At 37.8% G+C, this 23,491-nt stretch overlaps 1 protein-coding gene across 1 annotated transcript; it reads right to left on the reverse strand.

The window, feature by feature from the left end:
• Positions 1-569: 569 nt before the first annotated feature.
• On the reverse strand, positions 570-23,453 carry LOC122671160 (motile sperm domain-containing protein 2). The gene is made up of 6 exons (XM_043868262.1): positions 23,275-23,453; positions 22,287-22,439; positions 20,819-20,965; positions 10,651-10,803; positions 9,553-9,675; positions 570-733 (listed from the first exon to the last, which is right to left on the reverse strand). The coding sequence occupies exons 1-6, from the start codon at positions 23,398-23,400 to the stop codon at positions 656-658; spliced, it is 780 nt and encodes a 259-aa protein (XP_043724197.1). The 5' UTR covers positions 23,401-23,453; the 3' UTR covers positions 570-655.
• Positions 23,454-23,491: the final 38 nt, after the last annotated feature.

Raw genomic sequence — 23,491 nt, forward strand, 5'->3', positions numbered from 1 at the left:
CTTCACATGAGAGAGAGAGAGAGAGAGAGAGAGAATCATTTCAAGAACTGGTCAATCCCAATTCTAGCTGATCCAACACATCGGATCCTTGTATAGGAAAACCCTAGAGGGCATTTTAACACTGATTTCGGGGCTGATCCAGGCCGATTCGATCTGAGACTGATATGGATCCCCATTCCGTGATTTTAAACCCTAAGAGAGATGTCATTGCAGGGAATCAGCCGGACCAATTAGGATCCTGATTCTGTAGTTTTAAACCCAGAGAGAGGGAGAGGTCATTTTCATCATAAAAAAACAGTGCCTTCAGTATCAGGCCTGCCACTGCCATGGCATTGCGCTCTAGTCACACTCAAGGATCTAGTTCATGGTATTGGATCCGGTATCGGTATGCATTGGTCAGTAATGTCTTAATCGGCCAAAAAATTTCAAAAAATACCATCTTTTTGGCCGAGGTCAGCCAAATATCGATACTTAAAACCATGGTCAGTTGGTCACACTGGTTTCATTCCTGATAGAAATACTTGATATATGCAGGGATAAAAATACGTCTACTATGTTCCTCTTTTTTGAAATCTATCACTAAAATGAAATCAATACAGTATGAAAATGACACTTGCATAACAAGGGTAATGAAGTTTGAAGAAAGCCATGACCTTCAGTCTTTGAAGCGCACAGGCACCGTTGCTTCTGTAAAATATTCTTGCCGGACAGTGTCCTTGGAGCAAAATCTCACCTTCAATAGGGAACCAAAATAAAGTAGACGTCAGATCATGTAGTAGCATGAGTACCATATCAAACATCGAAAGTTACTTTTCCGAACTGATCCACCAAGAGAACCCGTTCTCTTGAATTTTTCAGGAGTGCAAGTTGCTACCTAAATTTTTTTTTTCTTCATATAAGTGGTTTAAATCCATCATTAAAAAGAACTAGAAACCTGCATATACAATAGACTACAATGTCCTCCAATAAGATTCTGAACACGCCATGAAGATATGACCTTTCATAGAGTGATGCCCTTGTGCAAGAGAATATGCCTTTAAACCTTTATTACTTTAACATCCAGTCCTCCATGTGAAGCTAAGATAACCAACCTACCAAACCTAGACTGTCCAATTTTCAGGCCACCTCTTTGGCATTGCAATATCATCAAAAAAATGATATCGGCCAATCAAACCGCATATGGAGTTCATATTGAATTCTGAGGTAGCCCATTGCAGAGTTAGACACCTTAATTGAATTTCTGAAATCTTCTTATTCTGGTATTGATTCCTCAAGAGTCCTATTGCTAATCCAGTCTTTGGATCTATTGTTTTCATGGATAATCCAATATCCTCATCCATCATTCCTCTCAAATTATGATTGAATACATTCCGTGTTTCAGCTGCATCTAATAACTGTTACTAGTGGCTTCAGCATTTGGTTCAATCTGAGTGTTGACTGTGTACACTTTGCTATTCTGATTCTGAGAGTCTCTCTAATATTGACCTTTAAGCTCTTCTGAGTCAATTGGGGTGGATTTTATGTGATTTTTAAAATTATAGGTTCTTAATCATTTTTGGGCTCAAAAACGAGGAATTTTGAAGGGGAAATTGAAGACTTCCTAGCATGCATCTTGTCTTGTTTATATACATGGATAACCAAATTGCTCCCTATGAAACATATACTGTTACATCATGATACATTGACATCATTCTTTTGCTCTGAACATCTGGGTTTTTTTTTTTTCAAATGTTTTTGAGTTTGTGTGTTATCTTGATACTTTAGATAGTAGAATTCAAATTAAATTAATAAAATAAATAATTGACAAAATAATAAACAGGAAAATAACTTAACTTTAACTCTTAACTAGAGTAGGTTCTATTAGTTATTAGTATAGAAATATCGAAAAGATTTACGATGTATCAAGTACAGAAATCCAGACTGTGTCATCCATAAAATGGATTGATTCTTTATTTTATTTCTTCTGACTTAGGAAGAATTAATAGATACAACGGGGGAAGAGATATTCTGAATCAATGGAATTAATTCTTCATATTCAAAAAAAATCATCAGAAAAAAATGAATGGAGTAGTTTGAAACATTGGAGCAAGAGTCCATTTTTATAGGAATCGAATATTCTGATTATGATAACAAGATAAATTTCCAACTTTTATCTTTTTTTTCTCTTATGGAATGGATCAAAGTCTCACTGGAAGAGTAAGAACTCAACGGGACCCTACATAATGCAAACTCGAAAGGGAAAAACCAGTGAGAGATCGATTACAGCAGGAACAATAAAATAAGGAAGAACAAAATTGAATAATTGATTTTTTTTATTTTATTTCTCCTTTTCTGTTTACATATGAAAGAAGAACATAAAGGGGTATGGAAGAAGGGGACATGGATGGGGGGTAGGGGACTCTCTCAGTCCAGGGTCTCTCACCCACAGCCTCTCACCGTTGCTGCATCCTACAGCCACTGCCTCTAACAGCTTCAAGCCATAGCTCTCTATTTTCTTCAATCTTCAACCGTTGGAGGCCTCTAAGAGCATTATATTATATAGACTCAAGGGTTGAGCCCAAAATGGAAAGTGTTTGCTACCAAGTAACTTCCAACCAAAATAGAAACTTCCTGTAAATCTAGCTGCCATACTCAAAATATAAGCTCCTAAAACCAAAAATTGCAAAAAAACTGAAATTAGAAACTATCTAAATGAAATAAAATATACTTTGTAAAATTGAAAATAGAAACTAAACTATGGCAGCATTAGGATAGAATCTTTCTCCACTTGATGGGTCCACAAGATCTTCTAAAAAGCATCCCCACACAAGGCAAATATGGACTGTGACACTGTTCACGTGAACAGTGTTTTGGTCTTTTTTTCTTCATATTTCGTTCTACATCAATACCTCTGATATTCAAGGTTACCATCTCCTCTTACTGATGCAGATTCATCACCAAATAGGGCTTGTTTCACTGGGAATAAGTCTAGGGTTGGGTTACATACATGTTGGGCCTTTGATCCCATGGGTTTCTAATGTAATAGGCCACTTTTCTGGGCCTAAAATAGGGGTACATAGGTTGCATACGGGATTAGCCCAATACTTAGTTTTTATTTAGTGTTTTTAATTGAACCGGTTTAAATTGGTTGCATCCAATTGGTTCAATTGGTCTAATTTAAGTGAAGTGATCCTATTGGCTAAGAGGTTCTTATATCCTATTGGCTAGTAGGGAATCTTCTTTTATTTTAAGTAGTTAAGTTGTTTTTAAGTCATTAGGACTCTATTTTGAGTCTATTTCAACTTCCTAGTCAGTTTAAGTTAGCTAATAGGTTAAGGATTGGGTTAGGCCATTCCTTTTTAGTGTCTAAGTCTAATTTTGAGTCCTTTATATAAGGTTCTAAGGGAGCCATGTATTGAACACGAATTTGATTAATAAAAATTAGCTTTATGCTTGCTGCCATTGCTGCTGCTCTTGTGAGTGTATATCCTTGTGGATCTCAAGGTGGAAGGGATTGGTGGATCTCCAATCGACTCCTTGCATCGTGAAGATCGGGAGGGCTGCTACTTATCTCCTTGCATTGCGAAGATCGGGAGACCCCATTATTCATCTTCAAAGTTGCTGCCATTGAAGACCTGTAACAAGTAAGAAATTCTGCAACTATTCTTCTTCTTTCTAGAAGGTCACATACAAGGTGATTTTCGTGAGAATTCTGCCCAGCCAAATCTAACCATTAGAACCTGCTAAAAATTTGATCAAGTCTTCCTCAAACCCTAAGAGAGACTCGATTCAAATTTCAGCCCCAAACACCCACTCTAACCACTTCATCTCCTTGCTCCATTAAAACCCAAACCCAAAACCCTAAAACTCAATTCTGCCCAAAATTACAGAATTTCAAAACTCATCCAAATCCTAACCTTTTTATACCATATTGACCCCCTAGACCTGCCCATTAATACCCTATAAACCCCTTTCCCAATATCCAACCCAAACCCTAGGAATTGACCTAAATCCTAGTGTTGTCCATTCGAACCAGCAGCCCCTTTTGTTATTTGATCCTGTTGTTTGGCTCCTAGTAGGTCTCCTACCTATCTAGGACTACATTACTTACTGTACAAGGAAAGACCAATGCGTCAGTCTCTGTTGTTTAGTTTAAGTCTGGAGTGTGGTCAACAGCTTGAGACACCCCACCTCTTCTCTAGCGATTAAGAATAGAAGGTCTCAACATGTTCTAAAGACAGCCAGTGGAAGAAAAAGATCTCTAGAGAGAAGAAAAGATTAGGATGGGTGCATGCTAACATAACTCAGTTGCATTGTCTAAGGTATATGTGTGCTTGTATATAAGAATTTTTTCAAATAGTGATGCATAGCAATATTCTTAAATGCACTTGCAATATCTTGGAGTGGGAATAGGAATAAATTATAGCACCACCTCCAGTCCCAAGAATTGGTGAATATCACAGAATAATGGCTTTTTAAATCAATGATAGAAGTTGTCAAGGATGAGAGCAAAGAAAGCAGGAAACTGAACCACTGAATAGAATTGTTCAGTTCTTTTCATCTTTTTCTAGTTATATCTTTGAGTAGTCTCTGGTTACATGGTTAAATTTAGGACAGTAAACTGAACCACTGATGGGGAACACCCATGAAGTTGAACACCTACCTCACCAGGTCAGAAAAGAAAGAAAAGATGGAGGAGAAATTGTTTGAGATCTTCGTATCATGCCACAAAGCAATTGATTTGAACTAGGATGTCCTTGGATCAGAGAAAGTTGGTTGTCTTGTTTGCCGGTGACAAAGCTATTAGATTTCTTGAAATCCATTTGATACAGTAGTTCTAAACATAGTTATCAAGGCAACCATGGCGCTGGAGAGGGTCTAAAATCAAGGCGACACCAACAAGGCGGCAAGAGGCCTGCCTAGGCGTCGCCTTGATAACTATGGTGCTAAATTATCTGTAGTGATTTTTCCCCTCAGCAGATTTGATTAAAACTTAGATATTGGCATGAACAGATGAAGAGAACAGAATTGGGAATTTTCCTACCTTGATTTTGTTGCATTAGGTGACAGTTATGTACTTAAAAAAAAAGAAAAGAAAAGGAAGGTCTCATGGTTGCTTGTAAATTTTGAACTCTACTTTATAGGTCTTTAGCTCAAATTGGAAGAGCACTTGGAATATGAGTATATCTCAAACATGTTACAAGAGGATGGTGGTTCGAATCCACCAAGACCCTTTTGATTTAATTGTTCATGGCAAAGTCAGTTAAGGAAGTCATGTAAAAGTAAGTGCAAATGATGATTGTCATGTAGATAACACCACAAAAAATGTCTCAATTTATTAAAAACGGAGTTCATGGTGGTTCTGATTATCTTGTCTCTTTTTGTAATGGATTGGCAATAGTGTTAAGAAATTGTTCTGGAACAAGTTTTACCAAACACCGTGCCCACTTGATAACCTTACCAGAAACAGTTTCTGGTGTTTTTCCATTCTGAGAAATGGAAAAACACCCAAAAACCGCTTGATAACAAAGTGTTTCTTGTGACTGTTTTTGAAACATAAATCAAAATTTATGCTTCCTAGAAGACTTTTGACATGTTCTGTTGTTTCTCAGCACAAATTTGCAAACTTGTTCCCGATAAAAGTCTCAAAATCCAAACCTAAAACGCAGCTCTCACAAGAAGGTCATCCTCTCTCTCTCTCTCTCTCAAAATCCAACATTTTCTGTCGTTTCTTTCTTTTCTTTCTCTCTCTTTCTTTACCATCACCACCTCTCTTCCTCCTCCTGTCCTCCACCTCCTCCATCATCACAGTCACTCCCGCTCACACTTCACTCACTCACTCACTTCCACAGTCTTCGCTTTCCTCTCTTTGACTCACTCTCTGCAACGACTGTGTTTTTCTAAAACTTTCTAATGGGGACTCGAATCCCATCTCACCAGCTGAGCAGTGGCTTGTACGTCTCAGGCCCACCAGAACAACACAAGGAATGCCAACCCACAATGGGGTCAAGAGCCATACCGTACACTGGCGGCGAAGTCAAGAAATCAGGCAAACTGGGCAAAATGTTCGACATAGCAGTGGTGGATTCCTCTTCCAACGCCGGTACTTCATCTGGGTTACCTCCATCAAGGCCTTCCCATCACTCCTTCCAACACAATAGTGGATCCCTTCGATCCGCCTCCAATTCAGGTCCTATCTCCAAATCCTCTACCGGTTCAGGGCCCTTGCATCCCCAGAAGAAGTCGTCCGGTCCTATGCCTTTGCAGCCCACCGGGCTTATCACCTCCGGTCCCCTTGGGTCTTCCGGTGGAAGCACTGCTGCCGCTTGCCGATCAGGTCAATTGGAACCCTCCGCTTCCATGACCAAGGCTGTATGCTGTCACCAATCTCACCGACGATGTGAAATTTGGGTTTAAGATATCCAAGGCCGTAATGTGGGTTTTCGCGGTGGTGATTGCCATGGGGCTTTTAGTTGGTGGTTTTATGTGGGTTACCGTTAAGAAGCCTTCGATTTTGCTGGTGGCTTACCAAGAGGGTCAAAAACGGTTTCTCAGCACAGAAAATGAAAAAACTGTTCTGCTGTTTCCCAGCACATAACCAGAACAGAAACACCCATAAGGTTATCATGCGGGCACACAATTGCTGTTCTTTTTCTGTTCTGGAACAAGTTCTGGGAAAGGTTTACCATACTAATCTAGAGCCAAAGAACACAATTCCAGAACAAAAAGGAAAAAAGACGGTTCTGCCAAAGAACAGCGTTCCTAGAACAGAAAAGTAACCAAACACGGCCCTTGTGTCTGTTAACACTGACAGACGTGTCCTTGTGCTTGGTCCATAGGGGAAATTTCTATTAGTCCCCTATCCTTGCCCTATAATTACTCAAACTCCCCCACCTAGAACTTCTTTTCTGATTCTCCCAGAAAAGCAAATTTCCACCTCTCTTTCTCCCTTAATACTTTAAAATCCCTAGATTACCCCTATATTTAATATGGTTCAAGTGAATAATGTTTCTATTATATGCCCACCATTCTCTTCAAATTTACAACAAATGCCATCATCCCTTCCCAGTCCTCACTCCGCCTTCACTGAAATCTCGTAGAACCAGAAGCACTCCGGAATCCAGAGAAGATGAAGATGGGGAAAAACAGAAATTATGAAAAACAAAATACCATAAGGAAAAATCAAGTGGGAAAGTGGAAAAAAAGAAAGATCAGAAGTCAGTTGTGTGTGTGTGTGTGTGTGTGAGAGAGAGAGAGAGAGAGAGGTGTCATGACCACCATTAGAATGCCTATCAATCCACCACTGAAGAGCTTATCTGCGACACCTTCAGAGAGTGCATGCACAGAATCGCCGGCATGTTCAGTAAAGCGAAGGATAAAGCTCAAGAAAGAGTAGAGCAACACATTCTTAGTGAAGGCCGTGAGCTACCCTTCTGTTACACTTCTGATATTATGGTGATCCCCATTACAAGTTTCTTCCGCCATAAGCCATAGAAACCAAAGTGGGAATCATGACCAGCGGATCTTCGGTTATATGGCTGTTTGAGCTGTCCCGAGAATTCTCATTTTCAGGAGGACAACTGGTTTGCCATGGCGGGTGGACGTGCATATGGCTGTTCCAATAATATGACTGTTATGTTTCAAAATGAAGGGGCTCCGAAAGTCTCTTGAGTATCTCTTGATTTCTAACTCTTCTTTCCATGGTGATCCTTCCTAATTCCCTTTATTTTCTTAAACCAAATCTTCTGTTGCTTATCTATTTCTTTATTCCGAGTTTCAAAGTTTCACGAGATATCTGTGTTTTGTATTTGCCTTCTGTTCTTTTCTCATTGTTTTGGAGGGTTTAGGGTCTCTGAACTACGGAGATGGAACGGGAGATGCAAAAGGAATATAGAAAGGAAGGGGAAGCGGGAGATGCAGAAAGAAGGAGAGCAGAGATGCAGAGAGAGAGAGAGAGAGAGAGGCAGATGCAGAGGTAGGGTTGCGGAGGGTGGAACAGCGGACGGATTGAAGCATTATAACCACAACAGGTGGCGGCAACTCCTGTAATCCTGTTGGGGACTCTTGGGGAGGGAGGAATGATTCTCTCGGTGCCGCTGCTCGACCATGGAGCATCATGGGTATTGCTGAGCCTTGGCCTATGCTCTATATGCTCTATAGGAAGAAGCCGACGGAGGCAAAGAAAGAGTTAAAAGACAGGCTAGAAACAGACGATGTTGAGCAGCTGAATTCAGGTGCATTAACAGATTCTCTTCTCAAACATACCCATTATAACAACAATTACCAAATCTATGCTAGGAACAACGGTAAGAAACCAATAAGTGTGATCAGCGATTATATCCTCGGCCGCATAAAAATTAAGTCGGGTTCATTCGCCGTCATGTGGTGCGTCAGACATCAGCATCTGGTTTGGAGGTCGCCGTGAAGGAGATCAAAACAAGGCACCTAACCCATAAGGTGAAAGAGAATTTGCTCAATGAATATTCCATTGTCAGCAACATTAGGCACCCTGACATTGTTCGTCTTCATGAAGTCATCCACCACCATTTTGATCTCCACAAGTGGCGGCAGTTCGGAGAGAGAGAGAGCACGGAGGTGTGGAGGACCAACAGTTCATGAGGGAGGGGTTTGATTCACTTGAACCATGTTTCTTTGTTAAACCAATCAATAGAGGGGTAATCTAGGGATTTTAAAATACTAGGGGAGAAAGAGAGGTGGAAGTTTGCTTTTTGGGGGGACTTAGAAAAGAAGATCTGGGTAGGGGAGTTTGAGTGATTATAGGGTAACTATGGGGGACTAATAGAAATTTCCCCACCTTTAAAAATAACCTGGGAAAATAGAGGTGCTTCGTGTTGACACCAAAGACCGAAGTAGTGAAATGAGAATTGTAACCTTCTTTTGATTGCCCCTCGTCTTATTCCCAAAACTTAATTAAGGTTACAAAAAAGTGTCTTTACTTATCATTATGTGATTTTCAAGAGTTGTCATTGTCTTGCATGTTTTTCGAGTACATATACGAATTGACGGGATTTTGCCCTTATTGAAAGAAGATGTGTGTTATACTAAAGGGGGAAAAAAGTAAGGTTACAATTTCTTTTTCACCAACCTTGGTTACAGCAAGATTATCCATATATATATATAAAGCCTAAAATGATAGAAGGCATTCTACGAAGTCAAAGGTATATATGGTTGATGGAATGTAAGGTCAGTGATTATGATGGCAAGGATTGTCCTATTTATATCTCCATTAGTTAAGCCATCATGAACAACAACTTCTAAGCCTTATCCAAGGGTTCGGGTTCATCTAGACAAATCCTGTCCTGCCATTCTATTTACAGCCGCATAAGCATTCGTTTATCTTCTAACAGTCAGGTAATTTTCAGCCTTTCCCCCTTGTATTTCTAATGCCTCTAGTGTGCACCTTATCTCTGTAGTAAACCAGCCTAAATTGTTAATATATGGGATCATGGATAAAGATGTTTGTACACAACATTTCTCATGAAAATTTGTACAGAAGAGTTAAATTATGCAGCAGGGAAAACATTAACTTTGCTAAAGCACGATCAAACTTACCAAAGAAGCATATGATTTTAACAAAGGCTTGACTAGTTGCCAAATTGGCTGGAAAACAAAGGGTGCATCCACAAAGAGGACCTCACCCAAGCGCTTTGGATAGTAATAATAGGAGACATCGATCTGCCCAACAGAAAACCAGAAATTTGCATGATCATCGATACATTCAATTGGAAACCTATTTTCCCACCATCCAAAAAAAAAAAACACACAGACACACCAAAAAAAAAAAAAAAAAAAAAACACCTATCTCAGTGTACAATCAAACATCAAAATAATTTTAAATAATGAAAATTTTTTTGGGGGGTACTCAAATGATGTCAATGAATATAATGTAAATACAGATAGCCATTGTTAAGTGAAATTGATGTCCAGTTAAAATTTTAAGCAGTCTAAACTGATCACGTTCAAGAATTTAACCTTTGCAAGCAGATTACGGGAAAATTTTTAAAAAATTGCCATTCACAGAAGCAAAGCCATAGAAACAATAACAGCTGCAGAAGTGCTAACTGTATTTCTACTCTCTACAATGATTGCCTCCAATAATCTGCCCCAATGAGCCATTCTTAGTAATTATGATGAAATATTTTTGTTTTGTTTTTCCTCATCACCTTTCCAGGTAAAAGGTAGTATTACTTCATCCAAACCTATTAAATCAATAACTAAAAAATAAAAAAAGTGTGTGTGACAGGCCAAACAAAAATATGTGTGAAAGGTCAAACTGATGAGGATTAGATTTAGGCATGTGATTATGTGAGGATAAAAATGATTTTATTTGACAAAGCCAGCAGGATTTCAACAAACCTATGGTTTGGGCTTTTTTGTCACTATACAATCTATATGCATATGTATGCATATTTATTTCAATCAGTCAGTCATTTTTATGATCATGTAACAACAGAGTGGCTGGTTTATGAATGCAATTGGCAGAAATGGTAAGGAAGTTTTAGTTTGTCATCCTAATTTAATGTGAACTTCTGCAAATCCCTCAAGAAAAATCTATCATTCCTCACTATCAACACTTGAGATGGAAGAAGAGAAGAAAAGAATTTAGCAACTAATGTATTAAGAAGTTAGGAACACATAAAGTTTAGTTACCAAGAACTTCAAGAATCTGATGTCCGCATTCTCTGAGCCAAAATCCCGGAGGTCGAATATTCCAAGTATTTGTTCTTTTCCATCTGGGAGTTTACTCAATGCCTTCTCAATTAAGAAAACACAAAGCTTCTCATCCTCAACTGGATCATGCATCTGAAACCAAATTGTACGCATGTCATTAATAGCCACTAGTAGTAAGCATGTGACTGCAAAACAAAAATTATAATACGACATATTTCACACAATGAGATCATTTATTAGAAACTGATTTCACAACTCGCTCCATGGAAAAGGATCTGTAGATGGGTCTGCACATCCCATACCTTGTGAGTTGTGACATGCTCATGTTCAGACTATCAGGGTCTACAGTTAGGTGGTTCCTACCTAGATGATTGCCAACATAAATTATAGTATGATCAGATGACTTCTAACAATTTTCTCTGCATTATTTTTCGAAGCGGTTTTCAAGCCCCACTTATTTCTGACAGTCAAACACTGGAATAAAGCCACTGGCTAAGGTCATTTGTTTTAGTTGATTTATGGTGTAGTCAATCTCTTAAGTGAGGCCCATCGAGTGATGCCATTTGATCTAATTATCATGAGAGTATAACAAATGATACATGCTCCATAACGTCCCCAGTTGAGAGCCACACGTCCCGCCTGCTGTGATAAAGTGGGAACTGTGTTTGTTGGATCCATTTGCTTATACTTATTCCACTTGAGATGCAGGTAGTTACATTTCAAGATGGAGTTCTATTTGCAATCAAAACTTCTTTTTAACTTTGAACACTCTTGATGCAAAACCGATCAGATCTGATGGATCTGATTGGCCTGCGGGTAATGGGCCCATGAATGTAATGGAAGAGATTTCAATCTGATGGTTAGATATGGGACAGATCTTATTTAATAGTCTTGTTGACTTGAACCGAGAATGGGTGAATGGCTTGAATGATCTATGAGATCAGTCAAGCTCTCTATTTATAATAATAAAAGAGATAACAAGGGAAAACACTATTCACGACACTGTTCACATGAATAGTGTCACATCCCTAATTACATTTCTACCCTTGCTCATAAATACATAAATAAAGAATAAATAAAACACCCAAAAGACCAGAATACCCCCACGGTATTCTGGATTACATATTCCAACACTCCCCCTCAAGCTGGATTATACAAATAAGAGAAGAAAGAAAAACCAGCTTGAACTAAAAAGAAAAAAATAACTCCATAATAATGCTAACACTCCCCCTCAAGTTGGTGCATACAAGGTATTAATGCCCAACTTGAACAAAATGGGAAGAAACTAAGTTGCAGCAGAATCCAGCTTGACAGAGCTGAATGCAGCTCCCAAATAAACCTTCAAGAACTTTAAATATAGATCTTCAAAAAACTGGGCAGACTTGATCAGCAAAAAAAGGCAGCTTTCACCAATCTTCTATAGCTATCCAGTGATGAATCTCTAACTGATAATCTTGAAGACAAGCAACTAGGGCAGCAAGCAGCAGAAACAAATGAATCAGGCAGCAGAAAAGATCAACCCAACTGTAGAACCTCATATAGGCAGGCAATAACCAAACATCTTCAATACTCTTCATCTCCCCCTTACGGCAAATTCAACCCAATAAAGAAGGATTCCCAATAGCAATGGTGGAAACCCTGATCTTTAATGTTTTGCACCAAGTATTCCTGCAAGTTCTGCTTCTACAATGTCTGCAGGTGTACTGTACATAATCTCCCCCTCACGTGTAGTAGTACACGCGGGCATAACAGAGATAATGTAAGAAATAAGGCAAAAAATATAATATCCCAGAATTTTCCAAAAGGTGCTAAGGGAATGGAAAAGGAAGAAATGGCAATTTAGAGAATACCATTATCGTCCAAAGTGGTTATGGGTAAATGCCAAAGGTATGTTAGGGGAGGTGGTCAAGTGAAAAGAAAAGTTGTGGGATAATGAATTATGGAGAAAAACAATGCAACATAGAAATTGTCCACCATCTTCAAACGACCAAACAAACTCCTTAGATGGAAACTCCTGCAGGGGAGAAACACCGAACTCCAATATTCACATCTCGTAAGTATACAGATCTGATTTGAAGTAAGGAAAAGCTCCAATCTTCAAGGCTTGATCAATCTTCAAACAAGGAAGAACAAGTGTGCAAAAACTCCAATTTATAAACTCCCTCATGCTAAATAGAACTGACGAAGATATCTGGACAGAATTGATGTAATAAACTTCAACAAAAAACTTGGATCAGATCTGAATTAGTAAACACTGCTAGGAACAAGCTCCAAAGTAAGCCGGATATGAAGCAGTAGAAGAGCTTCACACAACTGAATAGGTTCGTAGTTGCAACCAATAACCATGGAACAATGCTGTTGTAATCCCAAATAAGCTGATCTCCAAGGTTGTAAATTCGAGTCTTCAACAATGAAAGAAATTCGAACTCCAATAGTAGGATATTCAGACTCAATAATAGGACAGCAGTAGTCCTCATAAAGGCAGCAGTAACATGTCAACCAGTCATGCTTACAGAAGCCAATCAATAGAGCAAGGTATGTGGTAAAGCTTGATAGAACCAACAAGTATAAATTAATTAACCCAACAGATCCATAGGTAGTTGAAGCAGCCAGCCACATTAGAACAAGTAAAAGAATAGGTTGATAAATGATGAAATCGAGCCATAAGTGTGAACCTGAATTTTTTTTCAAAATAAATCCATGAATGATGTTAAAACTTGGGTCGAGTACTCCTCTGATGGTTATGAAACTCTCCTAAAAAAATCAGCAAGAGAGGACTGCCTTAACCCTTAGATCGATTATAGTCAGGGTTTTGTAAAAAACCTGAAAGTTGAGATCGATTGTAGGGAAAAGGGGCTTTATAAAAGAGATGATGACTTGTCAAAGATTGTTGATGGTGTGTAATAGATGTTGTCCAGAGCTGCTTGAATGGATCTCCAATACGAATAACCAACCTCTTTTTTTGATTGAGACTTGATCTTTCAAGAGGGAGAAACACCAAAAAAAATGCAGAAAAATAGGGCAGCAGCTATCTTGTGTAATATACCTTCTTCAAGCCATGAATAGTTGAAGTAGAATGTCCCTCTTGATGGTAGAAACACCTCTAAAAAAACTCCAACAGCAGCAATCAACCCTAACCCTAAAATCGATATGTGTCAGGGTTTTATAAAACCCTGAAAAGGAGGATCGATTGGGGTTAGGGGTCTTCAAACACTTGGAAAGAGGCTAAGACTGAGGTCGAGTGGTCCTTGTAGTTGGAGTAATCATCCCTAAAAAAATCAGCAAAAACTGAAATCTGTAACCCTTATTTCGATTGGAGTCAGGGTTTTAGCAGGTAACCAAATTAGCAGGTTAAGAAAGTTTTGCTGTAGAAACAAATCCATCCATCAGAAAGGGTCCAAACTTAGGTCGAGTATGGCTTGTAGTAGTAGGGAATCACCCCCAAAAAATTAGCTGCATCTGAAAAGGGAAACCCTAAAATCGATTGGAGTCAGGGTTTTGAAAAACCCTGACACGTTGAGATCGATTAGGGTAGGGGATGGAAAGGTTAATGAAAGATGGAGAAATAGAAAAAAGGGAAGGAGGTCAATGGAATAGGGTAGGACGGTGCTGGAAAAGAGAGCAAAGGGAGCTCCAATGGTGGAAGGTCAGCCTTTAATAGTGATAGGAAGTTGATCTCCAAAAAATTCTGGAAAGCTCCAATTCGCAAAGATGGTTCCAGCAGAATTTTAATGGAAAAAAGAGATTGAATGGAGGAGGGCAGCAACTAAATCATTGGTTAAGGTTTTTACCTCATTAGTGCTGCCCCCTTACAAGGATGAGAAGAAGAAAACCAGAAGGAGGAGAAGCCGAGAAAGAGAGAAGAAGGAAGAAGTCGATTGGAGAGAAGGAGTAGGATTTTTTTCCTCTTTTTCTAACCTAGATCAGACCAGCTCTGATACCATGTTGACTTGAACCGAGAATAGGTGAATGGCTTGAATGATCTATGAGATCAGTCAAGCTCTCTATTTATAATAATAAAAGAGATAACAAGGGAAAACGCTATTCCCGATACTGTTCATGTGAACAGTGTCACATCCCTAATTACATTTCTATCCTTGCTCATAAATACATAAATAAAGAATAAATAAAACACCCAAAAGACCAGAATACCCCCACGGTATTCTGGATTACATATTCCAACAAGTCTAAATAAAAAATATTCCATATTAAAAGGTTGGAAGATGATAAGAAAATAATATCTCAGCTTTAGTTAGAAAGAAACTAACTAAAGATGTGAGATCGACAAATATAAGATAGGAGAGGAAATAGGTGTTACTATGAGGAAGAGAGAGAAATAACATAAGGGAAAGATTAAATTTCTCCTAAAAAATGGATCTGAAATTTAAAGCAAATCAAGAAAGAGATAGATAAGACAGCCACGTAAGAGAGAAATTAGGGGAGCAAATAAAGAGAGAAAGTAACCGTGGGGATGGGGAAGGAGAGAGAAGATAATGATAGGGGGAGAGAGAATGGTTAAAGGAAAGAAATACACTCTTACCAAATCAAGAGGAAGGACAAGAAGAAATAAGAAAGAGAAGTGACAAAAGAAGGGAGAGAGAGAGTATGGGGAGGAGAGAGAAAACTCTTCAACCATCAATGGCAACAACCAAACCAAATCAATTCATTCCATTCCAAAACCATAAGTTGTGGGGGGCTGGTAACATATATGTAGAAACCCAAAACCAGAATAGAGTCTAGTAAGGACTCTTAACATTCCAACTCTAAATAAACAGCCAAAATTAATAAAACCTGTTGGAATATGTACTCCAGAATACCGTGGGGGTATTCTGATCTTTTTGGGGTAGTTTTATTCTTCTTATATTATTAAATTTATGTCGGCTATGTGGGTTTTAGTCCCACATCGCCTAGTTTAGTCTCTTTGTGATTTCCCCTCCATTATAAATAGAGGAGCTTACCTATCAATGAAACAACATTCTAAGCTATCATTCCATTCTCTCATTCTCTCTTTCTAACCCACGGTTCTTCCAACATGGTATTAGAGGTAGTCTGATCTAGGTTAGAAAAAGAGAAAAAAAAAACCCTACTCCATCTCTTTAATCGACTTCCCCCTTCTTCTCCCTTTCTCGGCTTCTCCTTCTTCTGTTTTTCTTCTTCTCAACCTTGTAAAGGGGCAGCACTAATGAAGTAAACACAGCATATCAATGATTTAGTTGCTGCCCCCCTCCCTTTCCACCTTTTTTATTAAAAAAAATTATGTTCAAAATCTGTTGGAGCCATACTTGTGATACTGGAGCTTTCCAGAATTTTTTGGAGATCTGATTTCTACCTAATGAAGACTGATCCTCCATTGTTAGAGCCTCATGTGCACCCTTTTCCAGCACCCTTCTACCCTATTCCATTGTCTTCCTTCCCTTTTTTCTTTCTCTCCATCTTTTATTAACTTTTCCAACCCCCATACCCAAATCGATCTCAACTTCGCATATCGATTTTAGGGTCCTTTTCAGATGCAACTTATTTTTTGGGGGTGATTCCCTACTACTACAAGCCCTACTCGACCTAAGTTTGGACCCTTTCTGATGGCTGGATTTGTTTCTACAGCAAAATTTCCTTAACCTGCTAATTTGGTTTCCTGCTAAAAACCCTGACTTTCAGGTTTCAATTTTTGCTAATTTTTGGAGGGCTGATTACTCCAACTACAAGGACCACTCGACCTCAATATTAGCCTCTTTCCAAGTGTTTGAAGACCCCTAATCCCAATCGATCCTCCTTTTTAGGGTTTTACAAAACCCTGACACATATCGATTTTGGGATTAGGGTTGCTTGCTGCTACTGGAGTTTTTTGGAGGTATTTCTACCATTAAGAGGGACATTCCACTTTAACTATTCATGGCTTGAAGAAGTTCTATTACACAAGATAGCTGCTGTTCTATTTTTTCTGTAATTTTTGGTGTTTCTCCCTCTTGAAGATCAAGTCTCAAACACAAATAGAGATTGGTTATTCGTATTGGAGATCCATTCAAGCCGCAGAAGACAGCATCTATTCAAATACATCATCAATCTTTGCCAAGTCATCATCAATTTTTTTGAAGCCCCCTTCCCTACAATCGATCTCAACTTTCAGGGTTTTTTACAAAACCCTAACTTTAATCAATCTTAGGGGAAGGGATGTCCTCTCTTGCTGATTTTTTTAGGAGAGTTTTATAACCATCAGAGGAGTATTCGACCCATATTTCAGCATCATTCATCAGTTATATTTGGATAAAAATTCAGGTTCATTCTTATGGCTCGGTTTCTCCAACTATCAACCTTTTTTTTTACTTGTTCCTATGTGGCTGGCTGCTTCAACTATCTATGGATTTGTCGGGTTATTTTTCTTATATTTGCTGGTTCTATTGAGCTTTTTACTACATATATTGTTGGTTTTATTGATTGGCTTCTGTAAGCATAACTGGTTGACATGTTACTGTTGCCTCTATGAGGACTACTGCTGCCTCTATGAGGACTACTGCTGCCCTGTTATTGAGACTGAGTATCCTACTATTGGAGATCGCATTTCTTTCATTATTGAAGACTCGAATCTACTACCCTGGAGATCAGCTTATTTGGGATTACAACAATGCATTCCAAGGTTATTGGTTGCAACTACGAACCTATTCAGTTATGTGAAGCTTTTTTTGTTCATATCCGGCTTACTTTGAAAGCTTGATTCTAGCAATGTTCACTAATTCAGATCTGATCCAAGTTTTTTGTTGAAGCTTCTTACATCAATTACTGTCCAGATATCTTCGTCAGTTCTATTTAGCATGTGGGAGTTTATAGTTTGAAATTTTGCACACTGGTCCTTCCTTGTGTGAAGATCGATCAAGTTTTTGAAGAATGGTGCCTTCTCCTTCTACAAATTAGACCTGTTTTTTTATAATTCAGATCTGATCATTGGAGATTGGTGTTTTGGAATTAGTTTGATCAATTGAAAAAGGTTTTAGATTACTGTGTTGCTTTGTCCATGGTTCATTATCCCATTGCTCTTTTCACTTCACCACCTCCCAAAACATACCTTTGACATATACCCATAACCACTTTGGACGATAATGGTATTCTCTAATTTGCCATTTCTTCCTTTTCCATTACCCTTAGCACCTCTTGGAAAATTCTGGAATATTATGTTTTTGCCCTATCTCTTACATCATCTCTGTTATATCCACGTGTGACATTGTAGAAGCAGAACTTGCAGGAACACTTGGTGCAAAACATAGAAGATCAGAGTTTCTACCATTGCCATTGGGTATCTAGTTTGTTATTGGGTTGAGTTTGCCGTAAGGGGGAGATTGAAGTATTAGAGTATTGAAGATGTTTGGTTATTGGCTGCCTATATGAGGTTCTACAATTAGGTTGATTTTTTCTGCTGCTTGATCTTTTCTGCTACTTGATTCATCTGCTCGCTATCCTAGTTACTTATCTTCAAGATTATCATTCAGAGATTCATCACTGGACAGCACTAGAAGATTGGTGAAAGCTGCCTTTTTTGGAAGACATTCCAGTCCCTGTTTGCTGATCAAGTCTGCCCAAGTTTTGAAGATCTATTTTTTCAAGTTCTTGAAGGTTTATTTGGGAGCTGCATTCATATGTCAAGCTGGATTCTGCTGCAACTTAGTTTTTTCCCATTTTGTTCAAGTTGGGCATTAGTACTTTGTATGCACCAACTTGAGGGGGAGTGTTAGCATTATTAGGAGTTCTTTATTCTTTAGTTCAAGCTGGATCTTCTTTCTTTACTTATTTGTATAATCCAGCTTAAGGGGGAGTGTTGGAATATGTACTCCAGAATACCGTGGGGGTATTCTGGTCTTTTTGGGGTAGTTTTATTCTTCTTATATTATTAAGTTTATGTCAGCTATGTGGATTTTAGTCCCACATCGCCTAGTTTAGTCTCTTTGTAATTTTCCCTCTATTATAAATAGAGGGGCTTACCTATCAATGAAACAACATGCTAAGCTATCATTCCATTTTCTCATTCTCTCTTTCTAACCCACGGTTCTTCCAGCAAAACCATTATCAGCCTAAAATAACTAAAATAGGATTCTTGTATAGTTAAAATAAACTTGAACTCTAGAGTCTAGACTTGGGACCCACTAATATAAAAAAACAATTTTGTGCACCCCCTTAACCCCACTTTTGGGCTTTAGAATTCAGCCCGTTACAATGATAAAACCCAAAAACTAAGGCCCAACTCAAACCTATACTAAAACCTAGCTCAAATTTAATCATGGGATTATACTTACGCTCAGGCAGATGGAAGCATATTTTGTATAATGATTTGTACAAGACTTGACATATGTTATGCAGTTGGATTAGTGAGCCGATTTCAATCTAATCCAAGATTGGGACATTGGAAAGCTGTTAAGCAGATTTAAAGCTATGCTTTTGTATTGGTGGACTTAATGATTGGGATTCTCAGATGAAGATTTTGCCTGTGATTCAAATGACAGAAAAATCCTCTAGCGGCCATGTTTTCTTGTTTGGAGAAATGACAGTGTCTTGGCCAAGCAGGAAGCAAACGTGTGTTGCAAGGTATACCATCGATGCTGAATATACTGTATGCAGTATAACAAAAACGTTTTCAATATGGATCAGATGTTTTATAGATGATTTAGAACTGGAATTTATCTACGGACCTATAAAGTTGAAATTGATCTACGGACCTATCAATCAATGTGTTATGTGACAATAAGTTTGCCATCTCTTTAATAAAAAGTGGAGTGAATAGTTCCAAGGGCAAACACATTAATGCCAGTTATCATCATATACAGAGTGGAAAAAGGGACAGTTAAAGTTGACTACATACCCTTGGCAAAGATGATTACCAATCCTATGACCAAGAAATTGACTTAGGAGAAATTCAGAGAGCATGTCACAAGGATGAGTCTAAGAGGTTAAAAGCTTAGACAAAATGCATTCAATTTTGAAACGATATCCAAGGTTTGCTACATAGATATACATATTCATCGAAAGATAAATTAAGTTTATGGATGAATTCTAATATAAATGAATTTGACATCATTCAGTTATGTGCGAAATTCACATAAATTAAGCTTATGGATGAATTGGCTAGTAAGCTTGGCAAGATGGTCAATGAATGATGGTAGTAATTTTTCAAAGCTTTATATTTGATTCAAGTGGGAGATATTAGATAACATAAAGTGATTATAGGATAAGAAGGACTTTTAGATAAACAAAACTCTTTAAGTGGTTGGTAGTTGTAAGATGTCTTCTTTCAACTTAAACTAGCCGGTGGGGAGAACTATTTCCACTTTTAAATAAGTACCTTATAAGAGACGGTGGAGAGAGAGAGAGTTGAGACTTTTGGGAAATTAGTTTAATTAACTTTGTACAAGTTTTCCATGTTTGCTTTGTCTTCTCTCTTGGTTCTGAATTGTTAGTGATTAAAAAAAAATCCTATGACCATCCCCTCTTCCATTATATAATTTTGTAATTATCAAACATTCAAACCTTTTTGGTCAGTCAGTGGTGTATATATATATATATATATATATATATATATATATATATATATATATACACTCATTCAGTTCAGTCAGTCCACTGTCTCTTTCCAGAGTAAAATAAACCTATTCATGACACAGGGTTCCATGAAATTGATTTCTAGTTTTATTCCCAATGTTCAGATTGCCTATTAGATTCTTTTTTTTGTGACCAAAGGTGGGCATCTTTTATGGGTACTGAAAAAGGCAAACTATAAAGAAAGTAGTCATATTTTCATGAGTGTTTCAGAGTAAATTTTGGGTTCTGATGTTAAGAATGCTAAGAGGGACAGAAATCCATTACTAGAACCCTGCCCCCACCCCTCTCTATTAACCCCCCTGAAAAACATGGCATGTAAACATCTCTGTTGAGGATGTTTTTCAAACCATAAACTTCTGGATGTCAGAAACTTTTGGTCGCAGAATCATAACCTGATGAAATCTAGGTCATATTTGTTTCTCTTTCCTTTTTTTCTCCTTTCCCCTAATTGATCTCAATCTCCAAAATTACTGTTTCTGTGGATTTTAGGTAGCAGACCAACAAGAGAAGTTTGGGGAACAGATAACTTAAGAAATTAACAAATAGCACAGTCAAATTTCACACTTACTGCCGGAAGATGTTTGGATGCCTCCACTATGAGTACAGGTCTGTCATCAACATCAAGAAAGTCATGCACATAAGCTTTTCCAGTTTCAGCTATGCCTCTTATGGACTCTTCAGACAATTCGGACACACCAAACTCTTCATGCCATTTCTAGTATAGATAGAAGGAAAGCCACAAAAGCAATAAATCTTTGATAACTATTATTGAGTTTTTTATTTTATTTTTTTTAAAAAAAAAACAGTTTTGATTAAAAAAATTAAGGTAAAGGATGTTAAATGACTCAAAGAGTATCCGAGTCAGCTTGTGTTTGATACCAGTATACCACTAACTCTATGGAAGACTTGACCGTTCTGAGATCTGTAGGACTTTTTCATTTGAAAAAGATTACAGTTTTAGATCAACTTGAGGACTTTGGTACCTGTAATCTGTAAAAAAATGAAACACATATAGTTGTTGTTAATCCTAGAGAAAGAGACAGCCTGCCATTTTATAAAGTAGTGTCAAAACCCATACGGAAATGGTACTTTTGCTTTGTTAAACAAAATAACAAAAAATTAAAAACAAAGGAAAAAAAAAAACAATGTAGACGTATGTATTTATGGAGGTAGAAGAACAAAACTGCCCGGACATTGATTCAATATGAGAATAGAAGGATGTGAAAATAAAGATCCATATCTGGTTCGGAATACTAAGTTAGGTTCTGGATATGCTTCAAATGGATTGAAACTAGAATTCAGGCAATGATTCAATTCATTAAGGCTCCATTTGGTTGCAAGGGAAGTTAAAGGGAAGGGAAGTGAAAATTTTCAAACCTAAAAGTAATCATTACCTAACATGATTGTATATACTACTTAAATTTCTTACCATATTTAGTAATAATAACTTTTTAGATATAATATTTAATTTTCTTTTCAAATTTAAGGGATTTGGATGCAAAGTCAAGTGAAATTTAATAATAAAATATGAAATGATTTGGAGTTATTGACATAATCATGTGGGGTAATGATTACTAGAGTTTCTTTTTTAGGTTTAAAAATTTTCACTTCCCTTCCCTTTAATTTCCCTTGCTACCAAACGGAGCCTAACAGAAAAACTAAAACGAAAATGGAAGAATAATATTTAGCATTTTTTAAAATAGTTTGATAAATAGATAAAGTAAATTATTAAGCAATGACCACAACAAATTTAAGATACTGTTGAATAGTTAAGTCTCACTTGATTAAAAGGATTGAAGAAGCTAAACAATTAGGCATTTGAGAGAAGGGGCTCTCCTTTAATTGACTAACTCAGTCCATTTAGTCCTGAGGTCCATCTTGTTTGCAGGAGGGGATATATGTTCCATTTTCTTATAAACAATTTTGACAGTAGATACCTGAAGAGGACTATGTAGCAGAGAAATATCAAACTAAATCACGGGGTCATCATAAAATTCAGTCATCCTCCCGCAAATCATGAACATGATGATGGATACAATGGCTATCATCAATTTTTTGACAGCTTCATCAACAGAAAACTTTCGATCCTTGAGAAACCACAAGATCATCTTGTCATCATCTCTTCCATTCTTTCCTACATGAAGACTAGGATGATCTCTCTCGAGCTTTTCCTTTACTTCCATTATGAGCTGCAGAGTTAGAAAAATACTGTGAGTATCCACGAAACAAATTGATGGAAAAATGAGGTAAAGTTAATGAGACCTAAAGTTATCACTGAGAGAACAAGATGATAGTCAGTGAAAGGCTTATCGAGTTCAATACTAACATACGTAGTAGTAAAAAAGATTTTTTCCCCATGAAATTGTAGTTAATGGTTATTGAATGCAATGCATATGGTATTTACATGAATCAAACGATTCACTTTGTTCAAGTTCAGTTTCCTCTGATTCTGAGTTATTGGCTCGTATTTCTTTTAGGTTTGTCTAGCTCACATGCCTCTTTAGATTCTCCAAATTCTTACGCTAACAAGTGAAGCAGTTAAATATGCTACTACTTAAACCAAAAGATGCTCCCAGCGACTATCAACGGCAACCTTAAACTATGAATTCAGTGAATAGCTGCACCCAGAACCCCGATAATACTCAAAAATGACTGCAATCAAGGAAAGAAGAACCTAATAGCAGGAGTCAATCACTCGGAGTGAAGGTAAACTCAGCAACAAGAAAATATACACTATCCAGAGAGGGGGAACAACAACAACAAACGTGACGCTACCAATTATCGAGCCACTCAATGCAACGAATTCGGCCTCAATTAGCTACAGAAGATAAAAGTAGATTGTGGAATCATCGAAGAATAATACGACTGAGAAACCTTTCAAGTACCGTATATAATTCCTAAAATCATCAAATTCTGAGGGAGCGATAACGTAATTGAAAATCTAAAAGATCTCCGAAAGATTTAAGAACCTCAATGTTCGATAATCTATAACCGTCGATGAAGAGAACGAAATGGAATAAATACCTTGGGCGATTCGACTGATGGCCACATCGAATTCTGAGCGGAAACTTTGGAGAATCGGATAGGTGTAGTTTTGGCGACATAGCCATGGAAGGAATGGCCAAGAGGGAGACCCAAACGCAGAGCCATTTTCAAGTCTCTCCAAGTCCTTTTGCTTTCGAGTTCAGGGTTCAGACTCTGAAGTCTCCCACTTAACCGTTCGCCTCGTAGCTTTAATGGA

This window comes from Telopea speciosissima, chromosome 8, assembly GCF_018873765.1.
Source record: "Telopea speciosissima isolate NSW1024214 ecotype Mountain lineage chromosome 8, Tspe_v1, whole genome shotgun sequence".
NCBI classification, from domain to species: domain Eukaryota; kingdom Viridiplantae; phylum Streptophyta; class Magnoliopsida; order Proteales; family Proteaceae; genus Telopea; species Telopea speciosissima.